The following is a 16,439-nucleotide window of genomic DNA, read 5'->3' as shown; positions in this document are numbered from 1 at the left end:
GACCCCTGTGATTGAACTAGGGAAAAGCTGGAAGAAACTGAGGAAGAAGGCCATAGGAAGACCAGCAGTCTCAACTAACCTGGACCCCCAGGATCTCTCAGACACTGAGCCACCAACCAGGCAGCATACATCAGCTGATATGGGGCTCCCAACACATACACAGCACAGGACAGACAGGTCTGGACTCAGTCAGAGAAGATGAACCTAACCTGGGAGAGCCTTGGGGCCTCAGGGAGTAGGGGCGTCTGGTGGAGTGGGAAGGAGAGACATTCTCTTGGAGACGGGGGTCGGGGGGATGTGGTCAGTTGGAGGGTAGACCAGGAAGGGGAAAAAGTCTGGACCATAAAAAAGATTAAGGAATAAAGGAAAGAAAAGAATAAAGTCAGAAACTCAAATAAATAAATTAACTAAAAAAATAAAGCGTACAAAGGACACGTCTATGTGATGTTCCTTTCATAGGAAAATGGAATGTGATATCCTAGCTGAGGACTAAGAAGCTATGCCGTGTAGAAAGCCTGAGAAAATGAGTGAAAACCTAACCAAGCAGACAGCAGAGGGTAGCGTTTAATAGATGCCTCGTCTTCAACTGCAAAGCTTCGGCTAATGGCGAGCAGTACTAAGAATCGAGGTCACGTGCATCCGGGAAAAGCTTCCTATTTGAGACAGCGGTACCCCTGTCAGTGGAGTCAGTTTGCCATTTTCTCCTTCACTGTTTCCACTCTGCGTGTTTCAGCATTGCTAGGGACAGATGGATAAGAAATTTTGGAAGGAAAATGCAGGGCGTACACATCTACTTAATCAAACGGTAACCTGCAAAGGACTGTTCAGCAGAACTCATAGATGGGGGAAAAAAGTCAACGAGTAAGAAGAAATTGATATAATCATCAGAATTTAATTAATGAAGCCTTGAGAAAAGAAGAAGATGGGAAGAATAAGAAGAGTCAAATATTTATATTTGCAAGAGAGAAGGTTTGGAGTTACAATTAAAAATAAATAAATAAGAGGTTCTTCCCCTCCCCCGTGAATGATGCATTGGGTTTCCAGAATGCAAGTTCCCAGGGCTCTGGGAGAAAACATGAAGCTGAGAAGCACATTACAGGACAAGTCAGCTCCCTTTACAGTTTTGAAGTGGAGTTGATCTAGGTCATAGCCTGGCAACTGGAGGCTGGAAGGACAGTGAAGCATACGTCACCTTAGACGCAGAAGCTGGGTGGTTAAAGCTGCTGCCACTAAAGATCTAAACCAGAGGGAAGGGGACTGAAAGAATCTGTTCCTGATCCTGGGCTTAAGGGATACACAGACCACATTACAAATGCCACTTAAGGAGGAGGAAATCTGACTCACAGTAGACAATGCAAGACTTCTGATTCAAATCTAATTAACTTAATTAACTGTGAGAAAGAAGAAAAGTAATAAAGGGGGTGAGGGGGAACCAATACCAAACATCATATTCGTTTGTGGAAGATAAGAAAATCTAGTCTAGACAACAGGGCCAGCGTGCTTTTTTTTCTAAAATGTACCAAATATCATGTATTTCATGCCTTGGGGTTATAGGGCCTGTGTTTAATGCTATCATTGTAATCCGATCACAGCCACAGAGCATATGTAAACAAATATGCATGACCATATCCCTATAAGATTTTAACTTATAATTTCAGCAGCTAACTCTCCAGGACATGCAAGTGCGTACCCTTGCTTTAAAATGTAAGATCGATTTCGACTCCACGATTAGATATTATTCATCTGTGAAGAGCTCATAAAATACGACACTTTCCAAAGAAAAAGAGAACCACTGAAACTTGACATGAGAGAAAGCTGCACTTTAAACTGGCTTTGGAAACATAATCAGTGAGGTCCAAGAAATGTCTGTGTGACAGGTTCTAGGAAGAGACAAAGGGGTCCCAATGGAGATCCACTTTCCACTGAAAAATAGAGACAAAGGGGGACTCAATAAAGACCCACTTTTCACTGAAAAGACTATGTATATAATGTGAGGTAAATAAATCACATAAGAGTTATGTGGAAAACACTCAGCAAACCTGAAAATAAATGAAGTGGGATCGTTGAATCTGAATTTATGAATGAGAATTTTGTCTAAGGAGACACATGAGGCCACCCTCGTCTCCACAGGCTGAATAGGGGCATTAGGAGGAGAGAAGACAGAAGAGGGGGGACAGAAATGTGTTCAGAGAAATGATGACCACTCACTTCCTACCAAACGCCACAAGAGACAGGAATACGTGAGAAGCACAAGCACGGAAGGGAAGGAAACACCTTTGGGATGGCGAGAAAGCAAACGCCAGGCACAGGTTCTGTGCAGGAGAAATACAGTTCTATATGAACAGGCATTTTCAGATGAAGGGAGATTTACCGTGAGCAAAATCCAGATAGAAGTTAGCAGGAGACACAAAACCATATACAACACAGGAGAGTGAGAAGGGTGAATATCTGGATGAACAAAGCAGTTTAATCACTGTTTAAACTGCATGCACATGTGTAAGGAGACTCCCTAACACTGTTTCGTGGTTCACAATGTGCGCAGATTTGCATAGATGCTGACTACAGCATAGAGCAGAGTGCCCGTATGTGGCTACATGTTACGTGTTTCTATTATCCAAGTGACAGGGATAACCTTAAATTTATGTAGACTGGAAAATATTCCGTGCTTACATTTTGAACTCTAAAGCTGAGTTTAGTAAACCACTGGGCACTGGCCAAGTCTTTCTGCCAATAGAGCTTTACTATAGGACACCCATGGCCACTCCCTTATATGCTATTTGTGGTTAGTTAACTAGCACAGCAGACTGGAGTTAAAACAGAAGCTACCCTGTGACGAGTCCTGCACTCTTTGGTTCCTTAATTAAGAGCGTGTGATCCCAGCCTAGCCCTGGGTTAGAGCAGACATTTCAACAAGGAGCAGTATCACAGTAGAAGCTAAAAGTGTAGCAGGTTAAAGTGTGTGTGTGTATGTGTGTGTGTGTGTGTGTGTGTGTGTGTGTGTGTGTGTGTGTGTAAAATTTGAAAAGAAAACGTGGAAATTTTCCGGATACTTAAAAATTTAAGCAATTTATTTGAGCAATGTTTAGTGTAAAAGAGGCCACTATCTTACAATACTGAGAAACAGATTTTGTTGTTTTTTTTGTTTTGTTTTGTTTTGTTTTTTTTTCCGGAGCTGGGGACCGAACCCAGGGCCTTGCGCTCTACCACTGAGCTAAATCCCCAACCCCCTAAGATTTTGTTTTTTAAAAAGAAACTCCTAAGTAATTAGACATTCAGAGATTTAAAAAAAACTATAGCAATCAAAGTGAGTTTGTGACAAATAAGGATATGAACTAAGCAAATGGAAAATGAAAGATAGAATTCATTTCTACTGTGGACATGACCAACTAGTTTAAACACGCCCTCCCAACACTTTGTTTTTATAAGAAATAATTTTTAACACTTTTTGTTTAAGGATGGATGACTCTTCTAGCAATCTATAACCACATAATGTATCATCTTATTACATTTTGCCCATATAACAATTATAAGCTATTATAATAAATATTTAAAATTTAAAATAGAAGAGTTATTCTAGTTTAACGTAAATACTTGCCTGACTTGAGTGTGGTTTTTTTTAATTAGAAATTTCTGAGTCCCTCTTATCTGACTTAGTCCTTTTTTCTTCTTGACATTTTTTAAATACCCATGTCTTATTTTTTTGCCTCCAAAGTGTAAAGAAAACAGCAGAGGTTATGGGGTTAGTGTACAAGTCTAGGGTCCCTGCTTGAAATAAGGTGGGTCAGAATCAGGACAGGAAGGGAGGTGAGGATCACATGGCCCTCAGGAAGGTTGTGGAGTTGGGTTGAATTGCCCAAATATTTTCTTCTCAAACATTTCTCTTGAGGTTTGCCATGATTTGGATCAACACATACTAAAATAAGGTCATCTCCTCCACCAATGAGTTATTCTAAACACAGAATGTGGGAGATCAAAGATGGCTGCCTGTGGCCCTTACCTGCATCTCTTGACAAAAAGAAGCCAAAGGCCCAAAGAGGATCTGGCACTGTTCGTCTGCAGTGTACGCCATCCCTGGCAGTTTTGAGGGAACCAGCACTGAACTGAGACTCTGAGGATCTGTATGCAACAAACAGCTACTGGCCTTTGACCTGTTCACATGCAGATACAACATTTTATTTAATTTGAGTTGAATGCAGCCATTATGGTTACTTAGTACGAAAGAAACAGTTTCATAATAAAATTAAAATTTATTATTTAATAAAATGCTTAGTAGCTTGCCGTTGAGTGCTTTAAAATGGATTCTGTATATGAGAATACTTTATTCATAACCAGCTAACATAATCCTAATGACAATACTATTCAAGTAAACAGGATATTTTGAGTGTAAATACTGTCCATAGGAATCAGCTCAGCTGCTCTACATCCGTTGTAAGGTTAGCACGACTTTATGCATTTGTAAGCTTTATTAATTAGTTCAGACTCAAGAGTAACTTGTCCCAAAACATCATATGATATCTGCCTTACATGGGGATTTAAATAAATAATTTTCTAAGCAAATAGTAATATTCAGGACGTATCTGTACTTGACATTGTGGTATAGCTTCCATGTTTGATGCGACATTTAATTTGATCGTGGTCTTGGTGTGCACACCAAGACAGCACACACATCCTGCATGCTCTTCCTGAACAAGCTAGGAGATGCCAGCCATGCGATTGCTCCTAGAATTTCTGAGTTATTAACGCTTTGCACGACATCTTGAGCTGTCGTGACAAACAGCAGGTACAGAGTCCACTGGACCAAGTTTGGAACAGAGATGCAGTTATACAATAAACATCATATGTTTTAAATAAAGCTTTTAATCCTTTGAAAGGTTTGTACCTTCATAGAGTGCATATTGATCGTATCGATCCATCACTATCTTCTTCCAAATGCCCCTGATTCCCTAGAGAAGTAGTTAAAGCAGAGTCCAAGGGCCAGATTTAAATACCTCTGAGTCCTCAGCTGTAAGTCGTTCTGTAACAACTTATCAACCTCACGTGACCCAAGCTTTGAGCAGCCTCAGAGAAAAGGAGATAAGAGCCAGCAATCAGTCGAGAGCGGCGAACTGCTGAGTTCTGGGTATGGTATGGATGTTTAAGCAACCACTCACACCTGGAAGGGTTATCTGGCTAAGATTTACACAAGATCAAGTCAATCATAATTCTACCATGGATAGAGGGGGCGTTTTCCAAGGGACCCACTACCAGAGAAACTGTTAACTGCTAATGGCTAAAGGGGAAGGGAGAGTTCTTTTCCTTTGGGGACATGGCCACTGATAGGTTTCTCATTATTCACTGGATGACCACACCTATGCACATATGGCCAACCCCAAATAAACATTATATTTAACCATACTTTAATATCTAATGCATAAAATAGGGTCACCTATTTAAAAATATGGATTAAAAAGTTCATCTTTGTGGTGATTTAACTGGCTAGGCATTCATGGATTTCTGTTTTTAGATTTATGGAGTGCTTAAACTTCCTGTTCCACATTCCACATAGTCTTTTACCTGATCCTTTGTCAAAAACATAAACAAAGTACAAGTAATTTACAACAAAAACAGAAACAACAACAGTATTTTCTATTTCTCTCTCTGGCAAGTTAGATGCTGTTACTCTTGATAGATGTGTAGACTAAGACAGATAGAAGACTAAGGTGTCCTGTAGGCCACAAAGGCTAGAACTGCTCGAGTGAAAAAGTATTCAGTCTAGAAGTAGCATAAATGAAAATAGGGGTTCGTTTAAGGCAGCAGTTCTCAACATGTGGGACATGACCCCTTCAGGGATTACACATCAGATACCCTCTGTATCAGATGATAGTTACCCTATGATTCACTGAGAGTAGCAAAATAACAGTTGTGAAGTAGCAACAAAATAATTTTATGGTTGGCGGGTCACCTCAACAATGAGGAACTGTATAAAAGCGTCGAAGCAGTAGGAATGCTGAGAACCACTGGTTAAGGCATTCCATGCGCTAACAGGTATATTATGGGATACACAATGAGTCTGTTTCTACTAAGGAACACTGAAGAGGCAACTACATTCAGTGACATCCGGTGACATTTAGGAACAGATTTTTTTCACGACTATAGCAGTTTTCTGACTTTCAAATCATCCTCTCCATCCTTAGTCTGAGAAATATGAGAACCAAAGAGCAGATGAGTTAACCTATGTGCTCTAGCTCATGCTGTAAGCCAACGAAAGAGGATCAGAATCAGTCGCTCTCTTTCTACAGTGGTGGCCGTTCTGCTTTGTCATGTTGCTTTTACTGGTTAACAGAGTCAGCTGGAGCACGTAAATGTTCACAATGGAAAAAAAAATAATTGTGATACTAGTACCTGAGAAATCTTTCCAAATCTTCCTTGCTGCACCTGGACCATGAAACGTCACCAAGATTTTGTCCTTTGATCCATTCACCAGACATGATATGAAGACCATCAGCACAGGATGGGTGGTCATTGTCATGGTTGATGCCCATGCTGATTTCAAACACGATTGAAAGAAAAAGAAAAATACCATTAAAGAAGGAGAAAAATACAGAAAAAGAAAAGATACCATTAAATAAATTATCTCTTTTATTACTACATTGGTATTAGTCAAAACATGTAATGGAAAATTTAGTTTTGAAGAAATTAGTTCAAAAGTAGGACTGTATTTCAATTTGAAAACTTTAAAACTTTATCATACAAGTTTAAAATAAAAAATGTAATTTGATTAAGAACATTTTCCCAAACATATCTTCAAAATGCACGCTTATGTAGTATAAGGAATTGATCTGTACACATATTTTTCATTGTATTTACATGAATAAAAATATCCAGTTTTTATTCGATCTCATTGGATTCTCAAACTAAACTGAATTACTATTAATCTTGGACCATTTTCCTCATTTGTTTCACAACTCCATCTTCTCCCACACATCTGCAATAACAAAAATACTCTTGGAAAACTTCTTGGCCACTGTTATCTTTTTCTGCTAAATCATAAGTCTGTTCATTTAAGTAACGATCCTTTAAATTTGGCTTGACTCTAGGTAAATGATTTAGAACCATCTTCAATAGAACCTTACTGAGGTGTTTCCTCTTTAAATCTTCCATTTAGACTTCTCCTCCTTTTCCTCTGGTGCTTTCTTCTGATTTACGTAGCTACTGTATTCCAAATATCACCACAGCCACACTTGTACCTCCTGATCCCAAAGATCGCTGTGTGTGAAATGCGTCTGCCCAGTATAGTTCCCTAAATACTTCTCCCAACTGTTATCTCCATTCGATATCCATTACTACCTAAACGAGATCATAAAACACTCTTACTAGATAATGGAGACACTTTGTATGACATTCCTCCTGGCGCTTATACCAGTATGTTTCACTGGCACACCTCTTTCCTTGGCTTCAACTTTAAAATAAAAGTTGACTTTAGCACTCATCTCCCTTCTTATCTCCTGCTATGGCAGTTTCCAGACGACCCAATAAAGACATCAGCCCTTCATCTTTTGCCATTTCATTTATTACAAATACCTTGGGATTTCTCAGCTATGTTTCTTACTTTCTCGTAATTCGCTATTGTTTAGCACTTCCTATGCATCTTTTGTGTCTTACTGTAATATATTTTAGTAAAGAAGACATTGAATGCTTCTTATGGGAACCTCCCCTAATAATAAACAAGGCAACCACAAAACAAATGAACGACAAAAGAAGAGAAGACGGATGTGGTAAAGGAAGAGAGAGAAAGAGAGACAGAGAGAGACAGAGAAAAAGAGAGAGAGAACAGTGACAGCAATAAAGAGTGTGCTTCACAAGACTCTGCACGGGAACAGAAAACTTCCACAGTAACTCTGCCCCACAGGATTAACTCCTAAGAACAGGAAGATAGGGAATTCCCACAGTTAGTATCTGTTCCACAGTTCTCATTCCCGCGATCATGGGAATTGGGACCTTCCACGGTAACAACACACTTCGCAAGCTTTACTGCTAAGAGCATGGGGATGGGCAGTCAGCATCAAAATTTATTATCGATCCTCACCCTCTCCCCTAATCATATGCAGAAGGAAATGTCCACAGTAATTATGTACCACACAGGCCCGAAGAACATGGAGAGAGGAAGTGTCTATACTCACTATGTACCACGTACGTCTCACTCCTAAAAGCATGAGAAGGCATGGCAGTCTTTGTAATGAGAAATCACTGAACAAGAAACAGTAGTGGATGCTCTCTTCTCCTCTCTCTCTCTCTCTCTCTCTCTCTCTCTCTCCCTCTCTCTCTCTGTCTCCCTCCCTCCCTCTCTCTCTCCCTCTCCCTCTCCCTCTCCCCCTTCTCTCTCTCTCTCTCTCTCTTTCTCTCTCTCTCTCTCTCTCTCTCTCTCTCTCTCTCTCTCTCTCTCTCCCCCTTTCTTGTTCTCCCATTAAAACCTCTCCATGCAGGAGGCTGGTGGGAGGGGACCAGTAGTGAACATAAACATCCCTGTTGAGATGGACATCAGTGTTTTACCACCTTGTAAGGCGGTTTAGGAGTAATTGCATATTTGGCGGGTGAAGCCTTGCCTACAGTTGGAAAGAAAGAATGAGCTGGTGTGCGCTTTACAAGGCTGCAGCCAGCCATCACACACTGGGCCCTGTACATTCCACCCTGTCCCCTCCACCCGCAAGGTGTCTTCAGGCTTTGTGCCCAACCAGATTCTACTGAATATTCACGGTTTCTGCAGCTTATTTCTGAAAGACTTGGACTAGCTTCTCCCTTGTCTACTTGTACATGACCTTATCTTACCAAAGGATTTTGTGATGACTAATTTTTTTGTGCTTTCTGTTTTTAATACATATTTTTCAATTCTTATTTTCAAAATTCTTGAGCACAAGGAACTTTTAGATTCATAAATGTCTGGCACCTAGAAGTCACACTCTATAGATCAAGGAGAATCTCTTCTTTCTAAGACAAAATTCTTTTAATAATTTATTCTCAAATTTAGGATCTCAGTAATGATTCATAAAAAAAGGATACTATTGAGAAGAGAAAGGATTGTTTAATACATGCAAACTTTCAAACAATGGCATGACCTATTTCTTCTGACTTTGTTCTAGATCCCTAATAAAGTTTTGTAATGAAAACTTACTATAGCATAAAATACTGTATAATGTTTATCAAATTTGTTCTGTGTGATCACAATTAAACTATTTAACGTCAGAACAAGAAATCACTCACTAGCGAATAATATTTCCATTTTTCATGAATGTCTTTGAATTGGGTCTGCATTATCACATAGTAATAGCATGGCTGACTTAAAATAGTAAGAGAAATACTTTCAAAGTTTGATAATCATAAGAAAAGTAAGAGATTATATAGGATGCATATGAAACAGTCTCACTGAAAGACTCGATCTGGGCATTGGAGTGACTTTTCTCTATCTTACCCTATTTACAGAAAGAGAACAAATCAAAAACTAGGAGCAAAGAAACTGTAAACATGAAAGACACCTCCTCCCTTCTATGAAGATTGCAGGGGGATGATATACATTGTTTATAAAGTGACCCATGGGGTAGGAAAAGAAATTTTTATTGCACTATTTTCTTCTGAAAAAGTGTACACAGAGACAAAGGTGATTTTCTGTGTTTGCTTTATTTGTTGAAAGTGTGAGCTTAAGGCTCATTAGGAGAATTTTCAGAGCCAGAACCACTTTGCTTGGTTATCAAATTTAAACAAGTTGAGTGGGTGGGGTGGTGGGGAGGATCTGAGAGGAGTTATTTAAGTAAAAATTAAGGAAAAAAAAAACAACAAGCACCTATGAGCTTGGCACGATCTCAGAGAATAACCAAGATGTCTTACTGTGCCAGTAACGTCAGTAATGTCTGACTTCCGATGCAGGCCTGTACAATATCAGTGCATCCTGCCCTGGTGGATTCTGGATATAGCATACTCATGGGGCCCCTCTTTAGTGACCAGCCCTTCAACTGACTATATAGAATATGATCAATTCTTCTATCCTAGATAGGAGGTCTTCAGAATAATGCACAAACATTGGCATTTCACAAGTACAGTAATAAAACTTAAGTGGTGTATCCATTTGGGAAACTTCCAAGACTCAACGATTTGTCCAATTCCAAAGAACTGATACGAGTTTTCCAGTTGAACGACAGAGCAGGTTCTTAACACTGATGACCAGATTCCTTCTGGTTGTGATGTTAGACCTTAGCTTTAGCCATGGAGAGAGTTGACGATGGAATTATTACTTATTAGTATTTCCTGAAGATGTTTGACTCCCACCAGGAAAAGTTACCAATAAACTGAGATGTGTATATTTTGAGGCACATCTGGAGTCACCGGGAAACGTTGCTAAGTCCTGATTCCACCACTTTTAAACAACTGGATTTTATCTGTGCTGGTGAACACATTAGTCATTAGAATGATATCATTTAATCATCGTAATAGCTGCATAATTTTCCTGTTAGAATAGCTCCAGTTTTACAGATGAGGACAGCTCTGAGGTCAAGGAGAGATCTGTGACTTAGATGTATGTCCACTTAGTTCAATGCTCAATCAGACCTCTAAATCACCTTACTCCAAGGCTTCTCTTCCTGGACCAAACTCCATTTAAACAGATGATTTTTGTTCTGAGGATCTTTTTTAAAATGCCTCCCATTTAGCAGAAACACTTCTCTCTACATACAGCTCCGTAACCACATAGTATCACATAATGTACATCGCATGGAAAACTGTTTCAAGTAAAACACAGTAACACCTCTCCTCATGCTGTGCAACTGAACTACATTTTAATAATCTCAGTTTAAATTCATTTCGACAAAAAAGCCTTGGGCAAATAAACCTCTCCACTAACATTGTACATGGTTGTCAAGTCAACTGAAAAAATATTTTTATCTTATAAAACTTCTCAACTTGTTTAAAAGTCCTTGCCAGGAAGTTTTTGTGATATCCTGCGGAAAGCTGGAGACTGGTTTGGATCTTGAAGATGGTCCCTTTTGATGTTGGAAGAGTTGGAGAACAAATGCATTCACTCCCATTTTGGGAGTAATTTGGAAAGGCTTTGATTTGTAAACAGTAATATTTTAGGAAGAAAAGAGTTTTTCTCTAACTGAGGAGGTGGGAAGGATAAAGGAGAGATAAATAGCAGTAAAGATTTTTAAAAAGCAATAGGGAGATATGTTATTTTTAATCTCTCTTAAATATATATAAGAGTTATGCCCTCTAGAATAATAATGCTTCCTCACAAAGCTATGGAATATCTACAACTGGGCATGGAAACCTCCCTTCCAGTTATTGGTTAGAGCAGTGCTGTAGACTGTAAAATAACACAGTCTACCAGGTCAGTTTCTGCTCTGCAATTATATCCAGTTGCTTCTCAGATCTTGAAGGTAGACCTTATTGCAGAAGACACAATAGACTTGAAGGAACAGAACAGAAGTGGACCTAGAAGTCTCCTCCAGAAGAATTAACTCTCACTAGCAAAAGGCATTATTCCAAATGCCAAGGGAGAAAAGCAGTAAGAGTCTTACTCAGCTGTAAGGCCTGATAATATAATAATGACCGGCATGTAAGACATCCCCAAGAGTGCAATAGTGGCATTTATACCTTAGAGGTGACAAACAATTGCGTGATTAAACTTAAGGGACATGAATAGAAGGGTTCATGTCTGGTGCGGGAAACTGAACCAACTACTCATAGTGGAAGAGGTCACAGGCCCTACAGGAGAACCTGCTACTAGTATTACTTTCAAAACCAATAAAACTCCTGACACTCACAGACATAAATGAATATAGCTTTCATCTTTTATCATAAAAGCTTCTTTTGCAGTATATGGAGACTACTACAGGCAAAAACCAGAAAAGTGGCATGGTGGTACTTAGGGTCAACTGGTATACCTACAATGTAATCTCTACACCTACAGCTCAGAGAACAGCATGGAAAAGGGGCAGGGAGATAAGAGCCAAGGACCAGGAGAGCTGCTGTGAGATAATATCTTCTAGACTTGACAAGGACTCTGTACCCATCAAATCTCATGAAGATTGCTGCCTGAACAAGATTCTCATAAAATCACCAGCTGAAATGGCAATTTGGGTGGGAAAAGTATGTCAAGGCCTTAGATGAAGAGCTACAGAAAATCAGTAACTGCATATGAGTAGCACTAAGTGCACTCATCATAACAATAACAATTAAAGAAGAATTGTTGTTCTTTAACAAAAGAGCATGGTTAGAGCAGTGCTGTAGACTGTGAAATAAAATAGTTTTTCAGGTCAGTTCTGGGAAGGTTCAGAGGGGGAAAGAGGGAAAACAATGCCAATTCAATTTTTATGTATGAAATTCTCAAAAACTAAATTTATAAGAGGTTCTTCTGGTGACTGTGTCAATATTGTTCATGATATAATATATTTTGCTAGAAGCTGTATATTATAGGTAAAAATTAATAAAAGAAGAAACAAGAGATATCTATGTCCAACTGGAAGTAACTTGGTTGCCGTAAGAAGTCATTTGATTCCATTGAATATGTAAGTATATCTGACTGATGTAACTGCACTGTTGTGTCCTCATGGAAAAATGGTTAGATATTAGGAATTACAAAATAACTTGTATCTATTAGTTCATTGTATTTTTAATCATTTAACTCATTTAGTTTGCAAAAAACCCTCATAAAACAATTGTTTCTATTTGCATTTCTAAGACCCATGTTAAGACAAGGCAACACATCAGATATGTGCTAAAATGATTTCCTGGCCCACATGAAGGCATGGGTCCCATCTCAGGTCCAGATGTAAAAAAAAGATGTTTAAAAAAATGTTTAAAAAGAGAAAGAAAATGCATGCACAAGAGGTGTCTTTTGACTTCCCCGACACTGTGGTGAGCCTCCTTACTGGTGGTGTGCGATTTGACGAGCTCAAACTACTATGCCTTAGTATTATTATAGGAGATGGCATCCCAAATATAATGAAGGCTCTACCATCCATACATTGATTATCTACTGCAGTTGGGACAGCCCTGCTTTCTTAGCCCATATCCTAAGAGTGTTCTGAGGTAAAATTCGCTTAGCTCACATCCTACGAATGTTCTGTGGTAAAATTCTCCTTCCTGTCTCCCCTCAGATGCCTCTGCTGCCATCCATGATGACAGTTGCTGATCCTATCCACCTATGGACCACCAAGAAGAGTCCAGCCTCCAAAGTAATGTCCTTTCATTTCTCTCAACAAGAATAAATCCTGAAAATGTGATGAACAGGGTAGATAGACATGAGGTCGGTTAGACTGCATATTCCCTGGCCTTACTAGCATCGACTGAAAGAGAATACTGATCTGTAGGATGTAAGAAACTGCACTTTAGTACATTTTCTGGATGATTCTTATTTACTCAAAGTTGTAAGAACATATGATACACTAGCTAAAACCTATTCTTTACAACGTTATTCAAACCATCTGCCAATTGACTTCAACTCAGTTTTACCTGGAACAGTTAACGCTAGCCTAAGGTGTGTCATTACTCTCTAGTATGCTGTCCTACACGAATCTTCACTCATGTTTCTACTCAAAATCGAACCTTTCAATATCTACAAAGGACTGATCAATAAATATGGGATCTTTAGGCCCACATTTCTAGTGTTCTAGTCTGTGTTCTTAAAGTACAGAATATGTTAGACGTAATTAGCACTAACGGGTTTGGTGAATATTAATAAAATCTATACACTATTGCTGCCTAGAACATATTTAAAGCTGTCACTTTGAAAATGGTCATTTAACATTTTTTCTTTGAAATATTTAACTTCTTACCAAGTGAACATGTACTGTTATATCAGCATATGTAAAATTATGGTATTCACCATCCTACAGTGAGAAGAAAAGTAAAAATATGAAGGTGTCTTCTAACTGAGAAACTGTAAACAAAGGACTCCATGTCTCTTGTCCCCTCTACCCACTCAGTTAAGGGATGTATGACACTGGCCAAAGTGTAGAGGAAGGCACAACACACTTGCTGTAGAGAATTCTAGGCAACACAACAGAGTAACACTAAATTTACTTAAACTTGTCACTAATTTCAATGGAATAAGAGCTACTAACTATTTAAAAAATTGTGAATATTTTTAGGAGTAGAAAATTTCTAGAGGTTAAAATTTTATCTATTACTACCACCAGTTATTATCATTGTAAAAACCCTGCTCTACAAATCTTAGGAGAAAACAGTTTCCCAATTCTTAACTTCTTTATTCAAAAATTTTGGCATAGTCATTGTACATAGTACTGGCCATATAAAGATACCTCCCTTCCAGTAAATCACATGATTTGACCACATTCATCCCCCAAACCCTTCCCTTACCCTCTACTCCTTCCTTCCTGCCAATCTCCTCTCCCAGTCTCCCTTATGAGTTCATGTCATAAAATATGCAGTTTTATGTATCTGGACACAATTTTGGATCACAAATGAGAGAAAATATGATATTTGTCTATTCTGCATCAGGCTACTCTCACTTCATCTGAAAATCTCCAGTTGCACCCATCAAACAATCCACGTTCATCCTGCTTTATGGCTGATGCAACTCTACAATCCACTCATGCCATATTTCCTATTCGTTAACTTGTTGACAGATTAATAAATAATAACAGTAAACATGAGAAACTGAGCTGAACATAAATGTCTGTTTCTGTATTGATTAGCCTTCTTGGTGAGACTTGACTAAATCTGACATTTCTACTGCTAGGTGGCTCACAGGCTGCAAAGCTTACATTGGGAATTAAGTCTGTTCCCAGTCTAAACCTTGTCCACTATAATAACCTCCCTGAAAACACAAGGGGAGGGGCTTTTATGTAATTTTAATCTTACAGCAACCCAATGACAAAAGTATTATGCTCAATCTACTGGATGAAACCTTAGGTCCAAGGATGGCTACTAACCTAATGTAGACATCTGAAAGGGTATGACGTGGATGCAATGGCTTATGAATAAATCCCTGCTCTAATAGGTGCCATTCTATGATCTTGAGAGGGTAAATTAAAAATTCTTTATATTTCTAACTACTTTGTAACAGCCCTCAGTCACAAGATTATTCCTCCAAGAACTGAGAAATGTCTACGCATTGTCCATTTGCCACTGTCACTGATTATCATTGGGATTAATGACACTGGCAGAATTAGACTTGCAGGCCCTGTGCCCATAGTAAATGACCAACACAAAACCAACCCAACTCCTTTTAGAAGGTTCTTTGTCTCACGATGTTTGGTAGGGTGCTCCCCCGCCCCTTTTTATGTCTTTTGTGTTATGGTTTCTGATGTTATGCTGTCATGGGATTCCTGTGTGTGTGAACACGTGTCTCTCTAAGTCTATATGCGATTCATGCATATTTTCTTTGGTTCGATTTTTCTTCTGTTCTTGATTTTGTCCTATTCCTTCTTGTTTGCTTTTGCTCTGTCTTGTTTTATTTCCTTACTATTTACATACCTATTGGCTCCTTAAAGAGAGAGGAAGAAAGGGTCTAGGTTTGAATGACAGGGGCGATGGGGAGGATCTGATAGCATCTGGAGGGAAAGGAAACCATAATTAAAATATATTGTATGGGGAAAAATCTATTTTCAATAAAATAGGGTGGAGAGAGGGAATGATGGCATCCTCTTGTGTAACCTACTAAACATACCAGTCTGTGACCTGAGGACGGTGCTTACATGTGACAAACACTGCTCAGGATCAAGTTGGTGCTAACTGCCTGTCATTGACATGTCTCATTTAATTCTTTAGACACTTTACCTGAAGCATGTAAATTAGTTCACTCAGTCTATACTGTAGCAACAGAGATTCCATTATTCTGAAGTATTTCTACGTATCTGGTATGCTTTTCTTGAATACTCATTAAGAACACACATTGCTTTGTAGTGTCATGCCTATAGATGATATTTATTTGGAAACATGTAGTGAAATCAGCCATGCGCCATCGTGATAAGGGCTGGCACGGCACACTGCGTTTATTCAAATGTCAGGACTGGCGACAGGTTACAAAATGTGCTCTGCATTACTTCCTTCCACTTCTTACCACAAGTTCTTCTAAGATTTCAAGAACGTAGACTCCAAAATAAATAAATAAATAAATAAATAAATAAATAAATAAATAATCAAAGGCATGCGTGGATCCCCAAAACTCACATTATCAAGCCACGTGCTAAATGAACAGCATGGTGATGACTTTTACTTACTTGTGACCCATTTCATGGGCAATTGTGAAGGCCAGGTTCAGGCCATTGTCTTCAGCGATGATGCATTTTCTCTTCTCACTACACATGCCGTTCAAGTAAGCGATACCTACAAACCATCAACACTGTTAATCATGTATCGAATGCAAACTTTAACAAGATTTTACACTAAAATAATACAGGAATGGCAATGAGGTTTTCCCACTTAAAGATAACATTAAATTGGAAAAT

General features: G+C 38.8%; 1 protein-coding gene across 4 annotated transcripts in view; it reads right to left on the bottom strand.

Annotated features, from left to right (window-relative positions):
• The window catches only part of Adamts19 (ADAM metallopeptidase with thrombospondin type 1 motif, 19), a 183,828-nt gene that overhangs the window by 83,287 nt on the left and 84,102 nt on the right, over positions 1–16,439 (bottom strand). For all 4 annotated transcript variants that reach the window (NM_001108433.2, XM_063277481.1, XM_039096975.2 and 1 more), the window contains 3 exon segments: positions 3,998–4,148; positions 6,382–6,522; positions 16,212–16,317. In NM_001108433.2, the coding sequence (NP_001101903.2) occupies positions 3,998–4,148; positions 6,382–6,522; positions 16,212–16,317 (398 nt within the window).

This window comes from Rattus norvegicus, chromosome 18 (genome assembly GCF_036323735.1).
Source record: "Rattus norvegicus strain BN/NHsdMcwi chromosome 18, GRCr8, whole genome shotgun sequence".
NCBI lineage: Eukaryota > Metazoa > Chordata > Mammalia > Rodentia > Muridae > Rattus > Rattus norvegicus.
Note: the sequence above shows the minus strand (reverse complement) of the source record. Positions and strands in the feature narration are given on the sequence as shown.